Raw genomic sequence first — 22,686 nt, forward strand, 5'->3', positions numbered from 1 at the left:
AAAAAAAAGGGGGGGGGGGAAACGTGAAAAGCCGACGGAAGGTATTTACGCACATTTTTTTCTCTCTTTACAGCACTGCTGCTCCTTGCCTCCCCACTCGAAACTATGCGAAAAAAGTTACAAGCCGCTCCCTCGTTAACTATGGGTTCCGTGATAGATTTGAGAACGAGAAGGAGCAGAGACTGTATATATACGCAGTGAAAAAAAAAAAAAAAAAGTACCTAACCCGTGCCAGTGAAAGAAACAAGTTTGACAAGTGCTATTTAAAAAGCTCGGCCGATAAACTTTGCTCCCAGAGTCTCGGCGATGGTCCAACTTTTATCACCAGCCAAGCTTGTAAGTGTGTATATACAACACGCGTATTCACCGTAGAAATCAATCTGGCACCGAGTCAACCGTTTAGTGGAAAAAATCGCGGGAGGGAGTAAAAATAAACGGAAAAAGAGAAAACCGCGTCTGCAGCTACAGCGATCTTGATACGGAAACTCGCGCAAGCTCGATTTTTCCGAGTAGCACATCAGCTCTCGTACACGTGTTTACCCGGCTCCGGTAAATAGAGGACGCGGGAGGGAAAATATTTTTAAAACGAAAGCCAGCGCCATACCGTTCGCGACCTCTGTAATTCAAGCCACGGGGTCACGAAGAGCTGCGACCTAATTAAAAATGGATGCTGCGTGCAGTTAAAAAATGAGTCGCTTCGTTGTCTTTGCTTTCCTCTTCCTCTTTAGAGGCAAACAATCCCCTTTTGCATACAAAAACTCCTTGTCCACGTGATCCCATTTGAACCTGCTCGCATGTATTTCCAAAGTATCGATGCGCAAACGACAACGGAGGCTTCACGTTTGCTCAAATATAATAACTATCGCTTTTACAGATTGAAGGATTCATGAATATCGTCAAAACGGCCTTTGTGTGGTTGACGTGGATGATTTAATTTTTATTTTTTAATTTTCCGGGCAATCGATTAATTCAACGTGGCTGACCTTGTAAAGTCATGATAAAGGGAAGAAACGTGATTGCCGCGATTACATTGTATTTTTTATTCTCCAAAGACTCCCTTTTAATGCACATCCAGTGAATTTACAGGGCTGGTCGCAGCTCGGAGCTTCGCGAGTGGCAGTCCCAGCGCTTTGAGACACATGAATCTTTAATTATAACTCGGGCAAACAGTTTAGCAATTACCCGACGCGAGTCGGCCTCGACGTCATTTTTTTCTTTCTCTCTCTCTGCTTCTCCTTCGTCTCATCCAATTAGCCAAAACGAGGGTAAACGCGCGAGAGTATACCTCGTATACCTAGTCTCCGTATGTTACGCGAACCGTCAGTTCCTATGTGGTTTTAGGTACGTTGTATACACTAGTCGCGTAGATGCACACAAAGCACCGAGAACGAGCATTTCCATGTATGCATGTACGTGCGGAAAAGGAAAGACGGATGGGGGCAGACGTTCGTCATATAGATGTGGCTTGGAGCTGTCGTCCTGCGGTGAAGTTTCGGAGCTGCTGTTACACCGGCGGGGGGTATCACTCGCGTTGGTAAAGTTGACGGGTTTATAGTTCCAACTGGGAAGAAGGGGATGCTTTATATGATTTTTATTTTCCCCTCGTACCTATACATCGTGTGGAAGCATTAAGATTGTTCTACTGCCCCACGAATTTATGGACCGGCCCTGCACGTGTATGCAGTCAGAGGGCTCTTTACGGCTTCATACTCTCGAGCAATTTTTCTTTTTTTTCTGCACGAGATAAAGAAAAAAAAAAAAAGCCCCCCATGTTTTACACGATGTTCTCCTCGATGACGTCGTCCATTACTGTTTTTCCGATGACGAGACAGCTGACGTTAAAATTTACCGAGTGCCATTGGAGTACCATTTAACGTAGCTTGTGATTGAGCTATAAACTGATAGAAGATAATTCTGCGTGGAAAATATACTTATAGTCTTTAGTTTTTTGCTTGATATTGAAATGCAGGCCAACCAGTGGACCAATAAACATTTGCAAGTACCATTTTACTCGATGAATAATTCAAAGATCCATCGGTTCTCGACGCTACTTTGATGCACCTATATTCGCGTTTTACTGCCTTTTTTTCATGGATTTTCTTTTTTCGGTTCTCTACATTTGTTTAGCGCGGTTCTTCTTTTATTAGATCTATTGATTGTTTAAGCACCGGCGTTAAACCGATGCGCGTTCGCGAAAGTGCTCGAAAAAGCGGCCTTTGATCTTTACAGCCTGTCCCGAATGAATAGTCGTTGAAAACTCATCCAAATAAATAATAACAAAATCAACGAGATTCCATTACTTAAAAATATTCTTGTAAAAAAAAAATAACAAGAATTCATATCATTTCCAGAGAATAGCTCAGGGTTACCGAAATCTACGAAAGCGAAGGGCTCGACAATGCGCTTTTCCCGCGGTAATAAATGCCAGGGAAGTGAAAGCCCGCAGTCAAGCTCAATGAAAATACGGGTTCTTTCTCCGTTGGGTGTACAATGAGGGTAAAAGTAAGCGCGTATTAAAGAAAACCCCCACTATGTAGCTTGAAGCTCTGCTCGTAAAAGTGATAATTTTCTTCTCCCTCACTTATTATCTACTTAATTAACAACAGAGGTGGTATTTTTGTTCTTCATCCGTACACGCTAATCAGCCAAGAAATGCCTTTTTTTGGCTTTTTCCTGAATGTGTTTTTCCTTGGCTTGGAATTTATTGATTTTTCTTCAACCACACTCCCGTGAGTGACATTGTACGTTTTGTGGACTATTATTGGCTTACTCGCAGATTTAAGATCCGGTATTTGTATTTTAAAGTCCATTATATAGACATTGAGCTGCAATGCAAACGTCACGGTGATCTTACTGCTGGAGAAAATGAAATGTCATATTTAACAGAAAAAAAAAAAAAAAAAAAAAAATAGTTGCTCTCTCTTGCATCTAAAGTTCCTTTTTTTTTCTTTCGTGTTTCAGGTAAGCAAATCACTAAAAAATATCGTACTGTCTCGTGAGTATTTGTAATCATTAGTGAAAAACCGTCGAAAGCTCATTGAAACAGTCAATCGCAGCCAATGGTCCGACAACCTTTTTTTCTCAAATCATCCATTCCCGAAGCCATCGAATCAACACTCGGTCGAAAAAGCAGGCAAACCCTCCGATAACCGTAACTCCCTCATCAACCGAGCAATCGCGTACAAAGCTCGAATATGCATTCGCTCTACTTCGTGTTTTCATACACCGATTCACCACCAACTTTGAGAGGGAGAGGGAAATACCGTAGCACGAGACTGTACACAAGTCAACACCAGCCAGAGACACATAGTCGGCCGGCTGTTTGGCAACGTTTCAACTGCACACGTATTACATACCTGTAGGATCGTGGACGAGCCTTTCCGATACATTTCCGACCATCCATCCGTCCGGTATGCTGGTCACGCGCCCATCCTGAAATGGAGATCGAGGGACTATCAATCTGTCCGCTCGCGTGTGGGTGTTTGCTCGTTTGGACGCGCATTGCGCTATATATTACGAATTGAGATTTCGCGAGTCGAGGATTTTGGCGTGGTTGCTTGGCCGTTGAACCTTTGCTTGATGGTTTGGTATGGAAAAATACCGATCTCACCCGAAATATATTTCATTGCCACACCTGTGAACTTTGGTTAAAGACAACAACTGTTTTGTTGAAATTCATTGGAAATATTATACTGCGCTCGAGTGCTTTTTTTGCCACTTTTTTTTTTTTTTTTTCTCAATTTATCATCAATTGCGCTATGGGAGTGGCACACTTTAGCTTTAACAAAGTGCACCGAATGTGTATGGTTATCGCCCAGAGGGTTTTAATGCGACACGCGGGTACATGCGCGAGAATTAAAAATTCACAAAGGCCAAAAGAGAGGATATCGGTATTGACGCGTGTGCTCTACTCTTGAATCGTCGGTGCACCGTCAGGATGACGACGGCAAAGGTATACATGTATAGAGCTTTGGGGGGAGAGAAAAGAGGGGAAAATTCGAGTCAGGGAGTTAAGTGTATTCCGGGAAGCCACGGAGGTCTTGAAATATTGATGAGTCACGTGACGCGGGAAGCTCGAAATTTGCACTTGCCGGAGCGCGAGCTTGAAAAATTAAAGCGGACGATTGAAACCTGATGCTTTTTTTTCTGTTTTCCTGGGCAGGAAAAAAAAAAAATAAATAAATAAAGAAAACTTGTGTTTCGAGGTGCAGGAATTCTTTCTAGTTTGCACAGCGTTTGCTCTTTGAGAGACTTTGCGCCGTGAATTGAATCAAAAGCGTAATTTCGCTTCAGCGGAGCGGAGATTTTATAATTGCTTTTGTGCGAAAATGCAAAGTTAAATAAAGTCTTTTAGCGCGGCCGAGCACCCATAAATTTCTTAAAACCCCGGAGTAGCGGTGGCAGGTGGAAATTTCCTCGAGGAAAATGTACGTTTTAATTTTTTGCGTTGCAGGAGGGATGTAAACCGCGATAAAGAGGACTAATTTTATTTCAGCCACTCCTAGCATGCCCTTTTTTCGGGACTCTGGTTTAAAAAGTGGTTTATTCTTGTTTTTTTTTTTTTTTTTTTTTTTTTTTTTTTTTTTTTTTTTTTTTTTTTTTTTTTTAAATGCTATCAAATGGGACAACTGACTTAATTTGTCAAGTATCAGGGCATTTATCTGTTCTCCAACGAATTTTACATTGAAAATCATTTGTGCAGTTTAAACTACAGCGAATAGATGAATGGGGTCGTAGCTCCAGCAAGAAAGTCCATTAGATGACACGTGACTGGCGCACATAGACACGGATAATGCGCTGAGAAATGTAATCCAATTGACTCCAGCACTTCTCTTCGCGTGGGCTACCCATGTAGTGTATGAGCTATAGTTTCCGTTTCTCCGTTTCTTCGCGTTAATTATATTTCGCGTCGATTTTCAATTTGACGGCTCTTCCAAGAGCTCGAGGGGAAGCATCGTCGTACTTTGCACTGGACGTACAATCAAATGTAATTTAGTAGCGAATGGAGGAAGAGTAGGGGCAGGGTAGGAAGGTGCATAAGAGCTGTAAAGGTAGCAATTAAATCGTCCGCTGCGACGGGTGATACGACGTCCAATTATTGCGACTTAGCGCCCGGGACTCGTGTACCTTTGCAGTGTGACATAGTTTTGAAATTACTCGAAAGGTTAACGAGACACTTACTCGCGAATGGTTTGGAAAAAATCACTTTTTTTTTACCATTCGATGCGCATAAAAGTGCCAGATTGACGGATTCACATTAAAATTCATTGTATCATGTAAGAGCTAATGAGACGGAGTGCACGAGCTACATTGGCGGACAAGCAGATTGTGAGCCTCGTTAAACTGAGCGAGATGGGATGGCAATATAAAATGAGTTTACGACCAAGCACACATACATATTATACACTCCTAGGTTCGACCTATTAATTTATAAGGTATTATTAATGAAGATATATATATTTCATGACACGTTTATACATAACAATTTTAATTGGTCAGCTAACATCAAAGGTATCCTCGACTCGACGTACATCCATACGACCACAATATTATACAGCGCATTTGGTTAACGGTATACAAGACTCGGGTAAAAAATGAAAATCTAATAACTAGTGAGCGAATCCTACCTCACACTCGTTTCCCTTCGTTTCCCGACTTTGACAATAATTTATTTGACTCCTTCGCAGCTTTTAAGCTCTGTTATTATTGCATTCAGATCGATTGGTTTTTTTCTACTATTGTCATTTTCTACGTTGACCATACCATGAAAATAAATAAATTACCATTTGGTCGATTGTAGCTCGAAAAATCCTACCGCCACAGTGTCGCTTGTAGCACACCAATTTGACCGCATTAACTCCGATGATCCTCAGGAGCTAGCAACAAATGAAAAAAAAAACAATGCAAAAGTCACCTCATCAAGCTCAAGTAAAAAGTAGAGTAAAATAATCAGGCCAAGCTCTAAAATGGATGACTAAATTTTCCCTCGCATCCATGTATATATGTCTTGAGGTACCTGCATAAAACATAGAGTCGTGGGCCGGTAAATCAGCGTTAGGACTTTGAAAGCGCTCCGGCTTAGTAGCCGCGGCTGCTTCTCTGTCCCACTTGCAAGATTAACCAAAAATAGCGGGCACAGTGTGCCGAGGCATCCGGAGCTCTCGCGAACGAGTGGGTGTTTTTTTTTTTTTTCCTCGGGAAGTCCATCACTTTTTTGGGTGATTATTTTTCCTCGCTCCGCGATCGATGGAGTTGGCTCGAAGATTACATTATTGCTGGGTGTCTCTTGGAGCGATTGGGCGATCAGAGTTTCGGGAAGATTTCGTTGCCATTAACCAAAGTCATTAAGTGTTTTCATTAAAGACGAAACTCTCAGCAGTACACCTGCGACCTCTTGAACCCAATGTTAAACTTCATTGTACCTATGTATGTACGTATACGAGCAAGCTCTTCTCCAACTTCATGCACCTCGTCTTTATTACGTACCGTACAAAGGCACGCTGTGCTGCTCGAGTTTTTGTTGGTCATTACGCCGAGGGCTACCTTATCTGCATTCTCATGCCATCACAACGCGCTTCGTGACTCTCAAGAGCGCATTAACACGTGTAAGAGCCACTTGGAGGGGCCTACCCTTGTAACGCAACGAGGATTCGAATTGGAATCACTGGCTTGGAAAATCCGACGTCTAGACCTTGAAATTGAAATTTTGCTGAGAAGGACGATTTTTTCCAGCTGTAGAACCAAACGTCTTTTCTTTTTTTTTTTCAGCTCATACTCGCAGTTGATTGTGAAATTTCCTTTTCGGTGAAAAATAGATTTTCGCTCCCGAATAATCGTTTTCCCGGTTAACATAAAACTCGTCCACTCGACGCGGATCCAATCAATTATCCGGCGTATCCCACTACCGACGAAATTGCACCCAGAGCCGCCCCTTGGTGCACATAATGCGCGTATAACTCGATAGCGCTCCAATATTTGACAAAGAGAGCGGGAGTTCTGGCGGAATGAGATTGGATCGGTGAAAATAAAATCTCCAGGATCGACAAAACGAGGACACCTAATTAAATCGGCAATGAAGCTGGCGAAGAAAAATGGTCGAGGAATTCAGGTAATACAGACCACGTTAACGACGGAGCAGCTCTTTTAACATACCCGTGGAGGCGGACGAAGAGGAGGATGGGATGCGTCATTCAAAAGGGCCTTTTCAACTGAATACCTGTGCGCACAAAGGAGCATTAGAACTGCGATTCATCCTTTTACTGGTAGTTGGCTAGAAGAGAAATGCAACACCGACAACATCCCCTTTTGGCAGCGAGTGTTAAAAAAAAAAAAAAAAAAAAAAAAAAAAAAAATGGTTTTGTGTAAGCTTAAATTGGCACTTAGCTTCCGCTGTTATTAAGCTCGACGTCCCTGACGCTGAAAAATACACGTCGACGAGTGATTTCCATGCAAAGAGCCCAGGGGGGGGGTAGGAATTTCAATTAATTAGAGTGTCAATGCGTGTCTTCTGGGTGATTTTAACGAGCACCGCTTCACACGCCGACGAGGATCGCACGGCCAATCCGAAATAGCTCGAATAATTGCAATGATCACCGATTTGGTGTCATTATGTTTCGCTTGCGATGTCGATTCGTCAATGAGAAAGAGAAGACAACGAAACGTGTAAATTAAGTGATTGTTTCGAAGCGCTGTTGCTTAATGGGGTTTTGAAGAGTTCGCAGGATCCTGAAGGACCTAGAGGAGCAGTGGAGAAATTACATTGCATAATCCCGTTAAGAAAGTTGGGTAATCTTATACGCGGAGCCGTCTCTTGGCTTGATACCTGCTTTGTGGAAAAACAAAGTGCTTCCGATATTATTATAACTTTGCACGGGTAAAACTAATGGCAAGCGTTTCACGTGACTGAAATACTTTTTAACGAGTATGGGTGCAATCGAGTTTGCAGAAATAACAACAACAACAATAATAATAAGGCGTGAAATATTGCGAAACGCGACGCGACGAGAAAATCAGTAGTATAGCCAAGGATTGGTCGGACGCGCTTAAAATTCCGACCGTGTAAGCAATCACGAGGGAGACGAAGCAAATAAAGTTTTTGTAATATCCAGAGCGGCCAACTGCGCAAAAGCAATAAACAAATACATAAAATCTCCGAGGGAGCGAGATAGGAGCGAGTCGTGGGTCGGTATACTTTCGAAAGAAGCGCACACGTGTCGCAAGTATACAAACGAGGGATTCCTCGAGACGTCATTCCAGAGATATGGGTAAAGGCTTTTTCGGAAAATACGTTTATGTTTTATTCTCTAGAGAATCGCTGCATCGAATTACTCGTGCATCCTTTATCTGGTTACCTTATTTTTTTTTTCTTGCGATAATGCAATGATCGAAACTAATGAACGAATGTACACACAGCCGAGCTCCAACGATTCCAATGAAGGTCCAGGAGAAACAGCACCGCCGCAGGAAAAATCAACAATAGTCCAAGGGCAAAAATACGAGGGAGCGGGATATCGAGTGTACCTTGCCGAGAGAAAAGTACCTGATATCGAGGGAAGATTCCGTCGGAGCCTACTTTTCCCCCGGTCCGATCGGAGTTTCCCCCCTTCGAAGCAGCCGAGGCTCATTATTCACGTCTGCGGAATTAAACCTGATCTGTGCTGCAGATGAAACGAGAAAACACGGTCGGCCTGCCGTTTATTTTTATTATATCGGGATAATTTCGGAAGGCTATTTGTTTGCCGAGGGGCCGCTCAATTTATGCCTCGGGGGGCTGTACCTACGCGCCAGGTGATTAGGAACAATTTCTCCTCTTATCACGTTATTTGAGGGTTTTCACTTTGTTGCCGCGGGTTGTTTTCTCTCGATTGGAATTCACGAGTTGATGAGGAAAAGTTTCATCGAGATATTAAATTAATACTCCCGTGCACGCAGCACGGGGTAATAAACTTATCTTTTTTCACTTCAGTATACACATTTTGGTTGATAATATCAATGTATTTATTGCAAACAGCAGGTTTTTCTTGTACCTTAATAAATCGTGCTTGGATTATTCGTGATTAATGAAATAACTCTCGCGATTTACTCATCCTCGCTGGTACAATTTTTCACGGATCCTCTTCATTAATAACAGCCTCTCGTATTACGGCCAAATAAAGCGTAAGCGGTACCGTTGCTACGGCATAATAAAGTTTCCGGACATCATAAGGCTCGGATTAATTTGGTTGGACTGAATTTTCAAAGAAAATTCATAAAACTCAATTTCAGCCGTAGGTAACTTCACCCTATACGTTTGAACTAATACTCCGCATAGCTTGGGAGAATGTATGTTCTGAAATTGAATTGGGATCGCTTTGGCGAGGTTGATTTTTTTTCAATAAACGTTTGCCTACTGGAAAAACTTTCGACCGATTTATCTCAAGAAAAAAACCATCATCTAGAAGAGAAAGAAATTATTTTCCACCCCCAAGGTAATTGATAGCGGGAAATAAATTTCTCGGCCCAAAGTTTCAAAATACTTTTCACATCCTTCACACGAATAAGTACCCGAAACACATAAACCACCCAGTGTTCGCAACCCTCTTTTTTTCACCCACCCAAAAAAAAAAAAAAAAAAAATATAACTCCGCGAACACTTTTCCACTAAAAAGTTTGCCTCCAGCATCTTTCGAATGAATGTCATCTCCAGTCTGTCCGTGCGCCATTGAGGAACCCAACTGAGCGGAAAACTTTCAAAACAGTTGGGAATCATTGCAATCATCTTTCCACCTCGATATAACTCATTGAGAAACGATACAGGAAAGGACCCGAGTAATCTAGTGCAGACGTCAGTCACAATAAAAATTTTTCTAGCTTACAAACTTTGTGGTTTAATTACAAAAAAGATATATTTGTAAGGATAACAAAGTCCAATAATGTGAAGCTATGGTATAAGCCAATACTCTCCTTATCGTATATTCGAGTGTCTGATGGCATAGTCCAGCTGGTAGAGCATAAAGTTTCTCGTGTCGAATGTAAATTCGGTTCAAGATACATGCTCTCGAGTAGCGATACGTGACGGAAAATGATAAAAATGATGACACGGTTAAAAGTTGCTATTTCTATAACGTTTTTTTTTTTGCTGTTCAAAATAATACTTTTTTTATTATCACTGGTACTTATACATAATATATGTATATAATATATCTATAACGAGAGTGATATGAAAAATATAAAAGAAACTAACAACAGAAATAAACTACGAGTAAAAAACTTCAAAAAAATTAGATATCACATTCTTTTTACCTTGAATGCGTTTAAAAATTAATCGTAACAAAAGCACAACGTAACAGAGAGAGAGAGAAAGACACGTGCAAACACGAAATCCTTCACATGTGCACAAAGTATGTAGGTACTCCATTAATCCGAAAGTTTCAGCATCAGCTAATGAAATAGTACAAAGTGGCAGCCGTTCGAGCAATTCGAGGAAAACTTTTGCAACCGCGCAGCCATGAATTTAGCCAAGTGCCAACAGTTTAACTCGAATATGTGTTAATGTTGTACACTGATGTACGGTATGAAATTCCAAGTGTTGATGTTGCATTATCATCCACAAGTGAATGGGCCCAACTCGCTGTTTGCCAATCTTCACCCCAACTTTGGAATGTTTAGGCACCGTAGTGCACACACAATGGTTTAATTTGGATAACCTCGTCCGATGATAACAATTATCTACGTTGCGGTATCAATGATAATATAGGTGAAATTTCGTACAAATGGTTGGGCAATCCAGTGACAAAGTACAATAGGAGAATCCATGACTCGCTTATTGAGTGAGTATTTTCTAAAGTATATTATGTACGGACGATGATAACTTTATTACCCTCTGCTGCTGTGCTTCACCGTACGTCATCGAGTTTTATTTTTACGGTTCTCATAAACACGAGAAACAAAAAAAAAAGCTATTGACTGATTTATGATTTCGCGTTGTTTTCGCGTTCTCGCATTATATTATGAGGCACGAGCTAGAATGCGCGTGAAAAATTTACGTTCCTGGGAATTCGCGAGGATAAATCTGTGTGATTTATTCCACACGAGTAACACATTATACTCGTTTTAGAAACGTTTTACTCTTATTTTTAAGGAAAAGTACCGATTCATCGATACAAAATTCGACATAGTGATTATTTAAAAAAAGTATCAGTCAATTCGTCGTAAGCGTCAAACGCCTACCAATCAGCTCATCCCTGTTATTTCAGCGAATAAAAAAAAAAAATAAAAAAAAATAAAGCTCCGATGACGACTTTCGCCTCTTCCCCTCAGCGATAGCAAATGTATATGTACGTGCTATACAGATAGAAAACAGCAGTAGGATAAGCAGTAGCGGCAGCGATAGTAGGGCGCTTACTATTTTCGTCAAGAGACTTTCGACGCTCGAGCTTCTTTGTGCTCGTGCATACACCCTCCCCAAGTGCAAGAGAGAGTAGCACTGTTGTCTCTCTGTTTCGCTCGCCCTCTCTTTTTTGCACTCGCGTGTGTGACGAAATCTTGCGTCAAAAATTTTCTTTTTTTCTTCCCCTCGTCGTTTTTTTACTGCTCAGTTGTCACACGTAGTGATAGAGACCAAAGTTCCGCACTGCGTTTTGTGGAATCAAGCAAAGGAGGATTCATCAAAACGCCGTGGCAAAGTTCTCCAGGTGTATCCTCGTTACTTCTAGGACAACAGCGCGTGTGCGAGAGCTGAAAAACCAAATAATGAGCGCTGCAGGTGTTCCCTTCTGCTCTCTGTTCCTTGAATTAACTGCGACGCTCTAGTGTCGGGAAGGTCAAGTACCTACTTTTCAGTGTAACCTAGACACGTGAAAACAGAAATTCGAACATCATCTTTCGGTTGGTTTTGTATGTCATATAGTCTCTGGACTCGCGTGAGTAGGGAAGACTATGTGTGCAGTTAACATACGTTTTAGAGATTCATTAGCTCTTGTTGGTTTTGTTGGCTTAAGATCAATTATGCCCATGTCTGACTAAAGAGGACTTGTTCTACTGATTTGGCAATCAAACCTCTGTCGATCTACGCGACCAATAAATTTCAAACTAATAATTTGAAGAATTGATATAATGACGAATTTTCTTTACTTAGTATGTTTTTACTGGGCAAAATTTTAAATTCAAATTTGTTGTTGTTAGTACTAGAGGCACGAAAACGGTATCTCGATCTTGATCATAAAATAGTACATTGAGATGTTTGTATCCTTTTTGTACATATCTATCTAAACATATGCAGTATTTTGCACGAAATGCTACAACGAAGGTATATGTATGCCTACAAGCACGAAAAGTTTAGCTTCGCGCACATAGTGACAAAAACGTGTTGCAAATTAACGTGCAAAGTATGTACTTTGCTCAATTGCTTCGTACACGTAAATCTGCGTGTGAAGGATTTTTAGATGCAAAAATCTCTTGTTTTACACACGCGCAAAGCAAACACGAAAAGTAAAACTCTGCTCATAGAGAGTCAAAAAATTTTCAATTAGCACACCTCGCCTCACCTACACATGGGCAATAGTACTTGTATATGTAAAAAAAAAAAAAAAAAAAACACTTGCCCAACGCAAATGTGCCCCGTACAATAGATTCACGCAAGCGTTCAAAGCAAAAAAAGAGAGGAATGGTGCAAAAAAAAAAAAAAAAAAAGAAACTCTGCCACACATAGAGATCCCAGGCGTCCGAAACGAGCGAGGCAAACAACTGCACACAAAGAAAGAGTCAACGACGCCGCGGAGCTAATGAGCCGCGCGAACCAGCGCTTTTTTTCAAAAGCGACGCCCACACGTACAATATACGGTACAGTATACATGTACACACGAAAGAAGAAGATAAAAAGTATAACGCGAAGCCTCGAGGCCGCCCCGCCGCTGCAACGTTGGCCTTTCCACGTTGGCCCGACACCCGTCCGACATGCACCACGGCCCCTCCGGGGGCACTTGGTCGCTCGCTTTCAAGGTGAAAATAAAAGAGAAGAGGAAGCACCAGCTACGAGACGGAAAAGAATAAGACTTTGGCGCACCATCTCCTGATTTCATTATACCGCCTCAGCTTCTGGCGCGCCCTCGTTTCTTCTCCCCGATCCCGTCATCCGTCCAAGCTCTGTTTGCGTTTCGATATAGCCGTTGCCGCAAAGTTACCTTTTTTTTTTTCCTCCCATTGGTCCTTTGTAAATCGGGATATTGCAAACGGGTTGTTTAGCCAGGCCGCTCGTGCGAGCCTACCTGGTATCGATTGATCGGTACGCGAGGCAAACGTTGCGGAAGCGAAGATAGCCGTCCCTCCGATTGATTTAGCGCGCTTGGATCCGTGCCCGCTGTCAATCGACCCTCGGCGCTTCAACACGCCGATGCGACTCATCGCTTTGGCTCCGCTTTTTGGTTGCTTTCGTTGATTGGAGTTGGAAAAAGCTCACTGCCAACGGGACCTCGTAACCCACATTTGAAATACACAACGTGTATATATATATACCCATCCCCGTGCGAGCGGTCGTTGACTCCAGCTAACCCTCCGCTTAATCGATTCGTCGCAAATGAAAATAGAGAAGTCCTGGTAGTTGGCGTGCTAATTGCTGTCAGTCACGTGTATCCGCGTGTAAGCACTTCCCTACCTATGTATAACAATACGGTTGGTGTACGATTATACCTGTGGATTAAAAAAAAAAAAGAAACATACACCTACGCATTATCCGTATACAAACTCACTACGGGTGCGAGAAAGTTAAACGTCTACGATTGTACCGAGCACCCTTCCTGCCCTCTTAATGAGTATGAATTTTAATCATACTCCAAAGGCTTTTGCGAAATCGAAGATATATTATTTCGGAGGATAAAGTCTACCATGCAGTACAGTAGATTCAAAGAGTCAAGAGAGTAGAGCGTGTTCGGGAGAAGCTCCCGTGTAAACACCGAGTACGTGTCAAAGGCTAAATAACCCAGCACTGGGTACACACGTATAAATATATATTACGGCCGGGGGATGAAGATGTCCCGGGAGGAATTGCCGGGGTGTCACGGAAGACGTATGGCTGCTGATGTGTGTACATTACGTGCGCGGGGAGAGAGAGAGAGAGAGAGAGGCGTGTCTCCCGGAGACGTATAACAAGACGCTCGCGCAAACCCGGTCAGGCTCGGAGAGCTCGAGGGTACAGTGGTACAAGACACCCTGGACGTGGTGTTTGCTTTCGCGTTTTTCCCGTCCCTCGGGAGATGACGGAGGACAAGTGGCGGGGCGAGGATGGGCTTTCATTGTCACGCGAGAGAGTCGTCAGGGCGATTGCGAATTGCGGATGGAAATCGATCCGCGATGTACAAGATGATCAGAGGACGTGTAGTGATCGTGGACAATGAGGCGTGTCTTACTCTATTCAATTTTTTTTTTTTTTTTTTTTTTTTTTTTTTTTTTTCAATAAATATGATGTAGGGATGATAACGCGGATAAGTGTTCGATGAACCTAACGGAGGCTTCGTGTATCATTCCTTTCGCAAGATCTGACGCTTTCAGGAGGTGCTACATCCCGGAAGTCCTTTCCATTCTCTGGTATTTCCTCGTCGATGATTTTTCATACGCCCAAATGGGCCTGGAAATAAATCACGCGAGGAGCGCCAAATCCCTATTATCGTGGGACAAGTGCCTAGATGGATGGACTTTTTTCATTCATCCCTATAGAGAAGGGAGGAGTCCAACATAGTTCGGCTTCTTGCTTATTGAATCAAACAGTTGATTTTTACTAGCGTTCGAGTGATTTCGGCTTTACGAGGGGTGTCCTCCTTTCGGTACTTTAAATACGAATGAGGATCGAAACTTTAACCGTCAAAAGAAATTTACTACAATTAACAACGTAGAAAAAAAATCTTTAACCACACCAATAAAATGTTGACCTTTGGAAGGGATGACCCAAGGTGACAACGTTCACTTATCTTAATTTTTATTTAGGCCGAGAAATCAAAAAGTGTGCCCATATATAGGTACTCATCCAAATGACCTTTCGAGAAGAGAGTAAAGCAATTTCCCCCAATAAAACTCGCCAAGCGCACTCCAATGACCACCCCTTATTCAAGACCTTGGCCTTGACGGGCTTTTCCTTCGCTTGTATTCGCGGCATTGCCATGCTCTTGTTAATTTTTTCAAACCGATTAGAAATGCCCGTTTTATTCATTCACGAAACTACATGTACAAAGTCGTAAATGGATAATAAACTCGACATTCCGTTTCAATGACTCTTCGTACGGAAAGAAAAGACTCGAGGGATGGGGGTTGGGACGTACATTATTCAAAAGTCGTAAAATAAGCTAGCGGCATTTCCAAGTAACTTAAAGTAACACCGCTCACCTGCGCTGAGACCCCGTGTACGCGCTGAAACCGCAAAGCAATATAATGTATATATAAGACGATGCACCGGCTCTACTGGTGTACACGGAGCAGTCGTAAAAAAAATAATACCACAGGTGTTCCAGTTGTGTACACCGATGACCGAGCTAAAATTGAAACTTTTACCCTTGAAAAATGTAAATCGGTAGCCCTGTCGGGGAAAAGGGACAAAAAAAAGGACACTGGCAATGCAGGGGGTCAAAACATTGTATGGTCTTCGTACTTTTGATTTCAGGATCCCATAGCCATGTGACGAGCGTGCCCCGGGTGACGTAGGGGCCGGCTCGTCGATCGAGGAGCAGGAGAGAGAGGGCCGAGGGGGCTGGCCGGGCGATGAACGGCGACGACCACGGGCAGGCCGAGATCCAGGAATGCTGGACCGGCAGCGAGTACGGCAGCAGCAGCGAGGAGACGGCGGCCCTGCTCAGCCGGCCGAACGTCCAGCCCCTCGTCGTGCCCCAGGCCGTCGTCGTCCACGGCGGCAGCAGCAACGCAGGCTCATCCACGAACAATGGGGCTGCCGGGCAAGCCTCCTCGTCGACGGCGTCCTCGAAGCCGGTGCTCCAGAGGCAAGACCGGGCGACGTACCTGCTCGCCTCGCCCCAGCTGTCCGTCTCGGGGTTGGGCGGCAGCGAGGAGAGCGGCACCGGGGTCGAGGACACGGGGGCTGCGAGGTCCGTCCCCGACATCGAGCTACAGTGCCGGCTCGATGAGCAACACCAGCTCCAGCAGCAGATACAGCACCACCAGCAGGTTGCCCCGTCGTTTTACCAGTCGAACCACTACAGGCCCAGGCAGAGCCACTTGCACAGGTGCAGGTGCGACCGGAGGGACTCGCTGGCTCCCTCGTCCGCCCTCTACCTCGCCAGAAGCGTGTCCAGGTGAGGGTTTCTTTTTATTTTCTTTTTCCTCCTCGTTGCTGTTGTCGCATTTGTTTATACGTTGAACGTTGTTGCGTGCAAGTTATGCAAATGTGGGAAAAAACATCTATGTTTTTGCACGAGTTAAACGCACTGCAAATGAAAGACACTTTATCAGAGACAGACTCGAGCATATAAAAACGTTGGAGAAGTGAGCTTTGTTACAAACTACGAATTATTGAAAAAATGAAACTCGGGCTGAGCTGTAGTTTCCACATGTTGCTTCGTTAGTGATTATATTTTTATCCCCCTCTCAAAAAAAAAAAAAAAAAAAAAAAAAAAAATCGATTGATACTGCTATTTGCCTTTGCTTTTGGTGTCAACTACCATCGATGATACATTAAATCACCTGTACCTGTCCGCATTTAAATTTATACAAATACGCGCACTTGCATAATTAACGTCCACCCAAAGAGGCTAGATTCTTCTCTCTCATTTCTACGGAACACATCGCGTGTGTCGTTGACATCTTTGTCGGTTAAGTGAAATCACTCGACCATCGATCTTCGCCCACTGCTGAAAAGACAGTCATTGCCACATAGCTCCCGCTTTGGAAACGGATGCGTTTGTCCTTAATGCAAATTCCGTTTTGTGCTCACTTTTTTTTTTTTTTTTTTTTTTTTTAATGCACTTGTACAGGTGGTTCGCGTACAGGAGGGAGAGTAAAATGGAAAAAAAGTAGTTGGGATGGATGATGGTGCAGTTGCATGTGATCGATGATCGAAGGGTGTTGGGAAGTTGAAGTGTAAAGGCATAACCATGTGGTGATGGGAGGTGGGTGATCTTACGTATGCGGGGTCCGAATGAGTGATGAAAGGCTTTCCTTTCTGGTCATCGTTGGAGGCTGTGATTTGAGGCTGGCATTGATGAATCGCCTCGTGCGGAGTCATCCGAGCCTTTTCATAAGTATAACCGTATTGATACTGTAATAAAACCATAAGTTCCATCTCAAGCATAAATGCCCGTGATGAAAAACAAAAAAAAATTAAAACCAAAAATGAAAAAACTACAAAATGGACTCTGACAGTAGAATAGCTCCGTGTATGGTCAGCCGAGCGTGCAGGCTCGCGTGCGTTCGCTTTCCCATCGCCTGAGTAATGACCCGTCGACGCGGATGTTTTTTTTTTCTCCCTCTCGTTCGCACACGCGTGAGTCGGCAGTACCACCTCCATCGCTTTTCTGGGACACGACACCTTTTTGTTTCGTCGTGTGTTTTATCGTGTGTACACTTTGATCGATCGGTTTTCCAATGCAAGGTCTGCCGAAAGGCTGTTTTTTTTTTTTTTTTTTTTTTTCCTTCGATTTAGGATCGATCCACCATGACTTTTGATTCATTTCCACCTCCGTTGATATTAAAATCGAAACTCGTTCGGTGGCTATTTTTTTACGTGCGCGGCACACCTGTAATGAGTAAAACAAAAAAAAAAAAAAAAAAAAGAGGAAAAAAGCGTAAAAGCTCGCTAATCTCGTCATGAATATCTAATCACGTGTATACACGCGCATACAACAGCCCGGCGCCTTATTCGTATCTAAGCCACGAGCCTGAATTACCTCGCGCACTGTCTATCGCAATCTTTGTCTCTATATCGAGCTTCGCGTGGATCGCTTGCGTGAAAGCCATCACGAATCACAGAGTTATTCATCACGATATATATATATATACCAAGTCTCAATTAAAAATTTACGTCCTTAAAACACCTCGTAAATACATTATCGACGGTTTAATTGCGTTTCGTTGTCGTTGATAAATTATTCACCTGGTTTTTCCCTTTGCATTGAAAAAAAAAAAAAATAAATAAATAAAAAAAAAAAAAAAAAACTTTGTGGATATACTTATCCGAGCAAGTAGTTTATTAACAAACGGAGTAATAATTCACCAAAGAGAAACAATCACGCGCACGAAAGCCCGAGGTTGGTCGATCAATTGCGAAAATCGTGTCAATAGCGCGCCACTGAAGAAGGAAAGAGGCCGGCTAGAGTTATGGAGATTTCCGCACGGAAGGGGGGGGGTCTCGTTTAAGCGCCTCGCACGTTCCCCTCGGCTATTACTCTCTCGGGCGTGGAAGTACCCTTTCTTTTTTTCTTTTTTTTTTTTTTTTTTTTTCTTTCCCCTCACATCCTGTTTCATTTCCGAGACAGACGACGTTTCAATCCGTCGAGTGGCGCGAACGACCATCGATCCCCTTCCATGTCTCATTTAGCCTGAGTGATTCAGTTTGGCCTCTGAATTATTAATTTTACTTTTTCACCGAGTAAACAAATATATATTTTGTGGAGCGTGAAATGCTGTTTTCGCTTCCGAGCCTCCGTCGCGTGAATGAGTAATGCAATAGATAAGGTGTGACAGTAACGCGCGTCTGACCTAAATTGACTCTTACTACTGATCGATATCTATCAGATACCACATCCGGTGTTTTGACGTCCACAGGATGCGAGCGTGCATATTATTCCAATACAGCTCCGTTGGCGCAATTTTCGAAAATTCACGAGAGCCAAAAGTTTCCTCGCGCACGCAGATCGATTTCTTCGGTCTCATTGCGGGAAAAAAAAAAAGAGTTCGCCTAAATTATTACCCTTCCCTCTCGCGAGTCCGATAAATAATTCAGCGCGAAGGGGTATATCGCAGTCGCTCTCCACGTGAGCGACTCCATTCATGGGATGACATGCATTAGCCGATCCGAATTAAAAAAACATACCGAGAGGATCGATAGTGCCTCGTTGCACGACGACCCGACGCGACGTGCCTAAGCATCGGCCGCGTGCTCTCTGTCGTACGTACGTCGAATTTCGTTCAATTATACTATAGGAGGTACACGAGTATGGGCTCCGAGTCACGAGAATGGGGTCAAGATGAGTGTGTAGGGACACTTGTTACCGCACACGTGACTTTTGGTGGGGGGGGGTTGTTTTAATGAGCCCAAATGGGGAGCTCGATGGCTGCATTAGTAGGGACCACCGAGTGACTCCTGCTTCGAGGAGGTCTCGCTTTTGTGTTTTTGATAATCTCGATGTTTACAGAGTTTTATCTTGATTGGTGCACAAAAATAGCGATGGGGAAAAGAATTTCAATCGCTATTGTTTTTTCACTTGGAAATAAAAATAAAAATTGTATCGCGATCAATCCAAGATGAAAAATTAATCTTGTTTGATTGCATTGGTTGAATACACAAGTGTTTTAATTCAGTCCTTTTGAATATCACAACTGCTTTTTTTTCTTCTCGTACTACATATTTCTACTCCACATTACGAGTATATCTGGTTGAATGATTCTTCTCTTGCCCGATTGAATACAATCGTTACTGTGAAAGTAAAAAATTTATTGGGTTCTCGGAATCTCGAAGTCATGATTGAATGCAGTTGAAAAAAAAATCTACAAGTTGTACGTACACTTCGCCACATGGTGGACAAGCTTTTCACGAACACAATGAAAAAAACTTGTATGTGTAGCGAACTTTTACGAGCGCGGAAGTATAAAAAAAAAAAAAAAAAAACAAATAAATAAATAGAACCACAGGACTAAATGTATACAGCACAATTTCTGTATTTTTACCACAGCAAAAAGTTTGATTACAATTTAAATGATGATAATCAAGCTTCAAGTTATTTTTTCTGGAGCTTTTATTCGACCACCTAGAGAAACATGTATAAGACATAAAAAAACGTTGTACTCCAATGAGTTCACACGAGTGAAACATCAATTTGCAAATTAGTTTTCAACATGAAACCAGAATTTTCGTAAACTCAATAGCGTGAGATTCTCTTTTCTTTAAGCGATGATTTACATTGGAAGAGGTTTCATCAGATGTAAGCCACTCGATTAATTGATAAAAGGCACACGAATGCTCTTGAAAATCCTTTGAATCAAAATTTCTCCCACCACCTAAACCGACAATCAAGGAGAGATCAAACTTTTTGCCCTGGTTGAAAAAGCGCACCATTCGCACGAAAAAAAAAAAAAAAAAAAAAAAAAAAAGGGCCGAGAGAACGTATTAACCACTAAAGCCTTGGTAGCGTGTGCTCGACCTGTTCCAGGGAGAGCGTCCGGAGCCAGCACCACTGTTGCCCATGCCAGCAGACGGCCTCGAGCTTGTCCTCCCACGCGATCGGGAGCTACGGGGGTCCCGGTGGCTCGGGTCACCTACCACCGGCGGTGCTGGTAACTTCGTCACCTACGGCTCGCATGATACGCCAGAGCTCCCAGCCGGAGTCGGCGAGTGGCGACGGTGGCCGCGGTGGTGGGCTGCACGCGCCCTCGAGCTGCTGCTGCTGCTGCTCGGGCTGCCACCTGCACACGGACGGCCGAGGCTTCCACGGCGGCCCGAGCCCGAGCGGCGCCTCGTTGCGACAGTTTCGCGAACCCGGCGACGGCATTGCCGGTATCGCGGCCGACTCGCTGCGCTTCAACGGCGGCATCCGGCAGTTCCGGCAGGTAAGGACGCTTCCTCCACCCCCTCTTTTTCTTTATCTTTTTTTTTTTTTTTTTTTTTTTTTTTTCCATGTATCCGTATGTATATAATGTAACTGTCACCCCCACATGGGACACTCACTCAGAAAAACTACTACCACACTATTCGCAAGCTCTCTGCAAGCTGTGTTTTAAGTTTTCCCGCCCTCCTCTGTCTCCACTGCTGCTACTACCGCTGTACTTGCTGCAACTGCTTATACAAACTGTCGCTTTTCTTTAATTTGTATCCATCCCGGAATACCCCTGCCGTCTAACTAAAACCATGCTATACTACTTGACCTACGCGCGCACGTGCGTCGGTCTGTCTGCAATCCTTACTCCTTCCTGTTTGTGTATACGTGGACGAGTATATACCACTACTTTGTAGTAAAACAGCAAGAGGAAAAAAGAGTGCGTGGTGCAGCTCTCTCTGCGCACGCGGCTCTTGTTGCACGCCGATAAGTGTGTATCTCGTGATGCTGCACACTCGACGATGGCGCGCTCGCGTGTACAGACCTCGTGGCGCCTTCCACTTTTTGTTGTTGTTGCGGGAGCTTGCAAGCTCAGCTTTTATGATGGAAAACAACAGCCCGTAGTCGAGAGCTTTCCGAAAAAGACGAACGGCGATAGTCGAGCTTTTGCTCCTAAGATACAAGTTGTCACGGAACGTGCGAGTCTGCTTTGCGATGAAAGATAAAACTATTGATTGGTCGGAAAGATTTCAAAGTAGGGAATGGAGTGATTCGAAAAAATTTGGATACTACTGATCACGCAAACAAAAAATAAAATGCTGTTGCCTCGCGAATCAAACTTGCAAGCTTCGTTCTTGGTCACATCGCTCAAACTTTAACAATCGCGACGCTGAAGTGTCACAAGCGGTTGTGCAACGTATATATTTAAACGAGCACCCCTTTCGGCCCCTCACCTTGCACCTCCTTCCTGAACCCTCAATCAAGCGCCAGTGGAAGAAAATTCCAGACGATAACCTGCTCTGCATACGTGCACCCTTTCTTTTTCTTTATTGCCGTTCTTTTTTCATTTCCCCCATACGCACTCGCGCTCCGTAGTAACTCTACGTTTTCCATTTCTTGCATTGTATAAACGTACAATCGACGGGAGTGTTTGCGTACGGATGCGCGCATATTTCGGGACAAATTGGAAAAGTTATCGCAAAAAGGCTCCTTCGATTTCTCGGCGAGCGAAGATACAAGTTTACCGTGTATTTTACGTCCACGAAGCACCTATACGATACACGCGAAACGCTCTGGATTCCTCGTCACAGGTGTACGATCTGTTTTTTTTTTTTTGTTTTTTTTTTACAAAAGGGAAAAAAGCTCGCCGAGCGAAATCATCGCAGCTATTCAGCGCAGAGAAAAGCGCACGCTCGATTTAACAGCCAGGAGGGTTGTATACGTGCACGCGCAACGTTTAAATCAGCCTGTGATTTCGGGGTCGAAGCTGTCGGCGGCAGCAGGCGGCGTCCTCTTTATTCGACTCTTATTTCTCGGGGTGCGTATCGGGGCGAGCGGAGGAAAAAAAAAAAAAAAGAGGAGAGAACATCTGGGATGAGTAATGTGGCGGAATCAGCTTGCCAGCGAAGCTGTTTGTTTTTTCATTTCCCGTGTAGTTTGTGTTTTATTCTATGTCGATCTCGATGGATGCATTCCTTTGTAAATTTAACTTGTTTGATGGTTAGATGTTGACAACTATGTCCGTATCTTTGATGTTTGCTAGTGGCCATAAGAGCATCCACTCGAAACGACTCGGCTTCGATGTTGTAATGGTATAAACTATTTATTGCTCTCGATATTCTTTGTTGGATGTGTATAAATGTCTCTAGCTGATATGTCGATGTTGAAGAATAAATTTGAGCGCAAACGTGTTGGAATTAGCTCTGTCGGTCCTCCATTTAAATTTCTTATCAGCCACTGA

The 22,686-nt window shown here is 43.4% G+C and overlaps 1 protein-coding gene across 1 annotated transcript in view; it reads left to right on the plus strand.

Moving 5' to 3' along the window:
* Nucleotides 1-22,686, plus strand: part of SK (small conductance calcium-activated potassium channel) — a 104,610-nt gene that overhangs the window by 13,922 nt on the left and 68,002 nt on the right. The window contains exons 2-3 of the mRNA XM_089594304.1: nt 15,626-16,271; nt 20,322-20,739. Coding sequence (XP_089450430.1) covers nt 15,724-16,271; nt 20,322-20,739 — 966 coding nt within the window. The 5' untranslated portion in view covers nt 15,626-15,723. The remainder of the gene's footprint in view (nt 1-15,625; nt 16,272-20,321; nt 20,740-22,686) is intronic.

The sequence above is a fragment of the Copidosoma floridanum genome, unplaced genomic scaffold (genome assembly GCF_036245765.1).
Source record: "Copidosoma floridanum isolate Cflo_tuat_1 unplaced genomic scaffold, Cflo_Japanese_pri ptg000021l, whole genome shotgun sequence".
NCBI lineage: Eukaryota > Metazoa > Arthropoda > Insecta > Hymenoptera > Encyrtidae > Copidosoma > Copidosoma floridanum.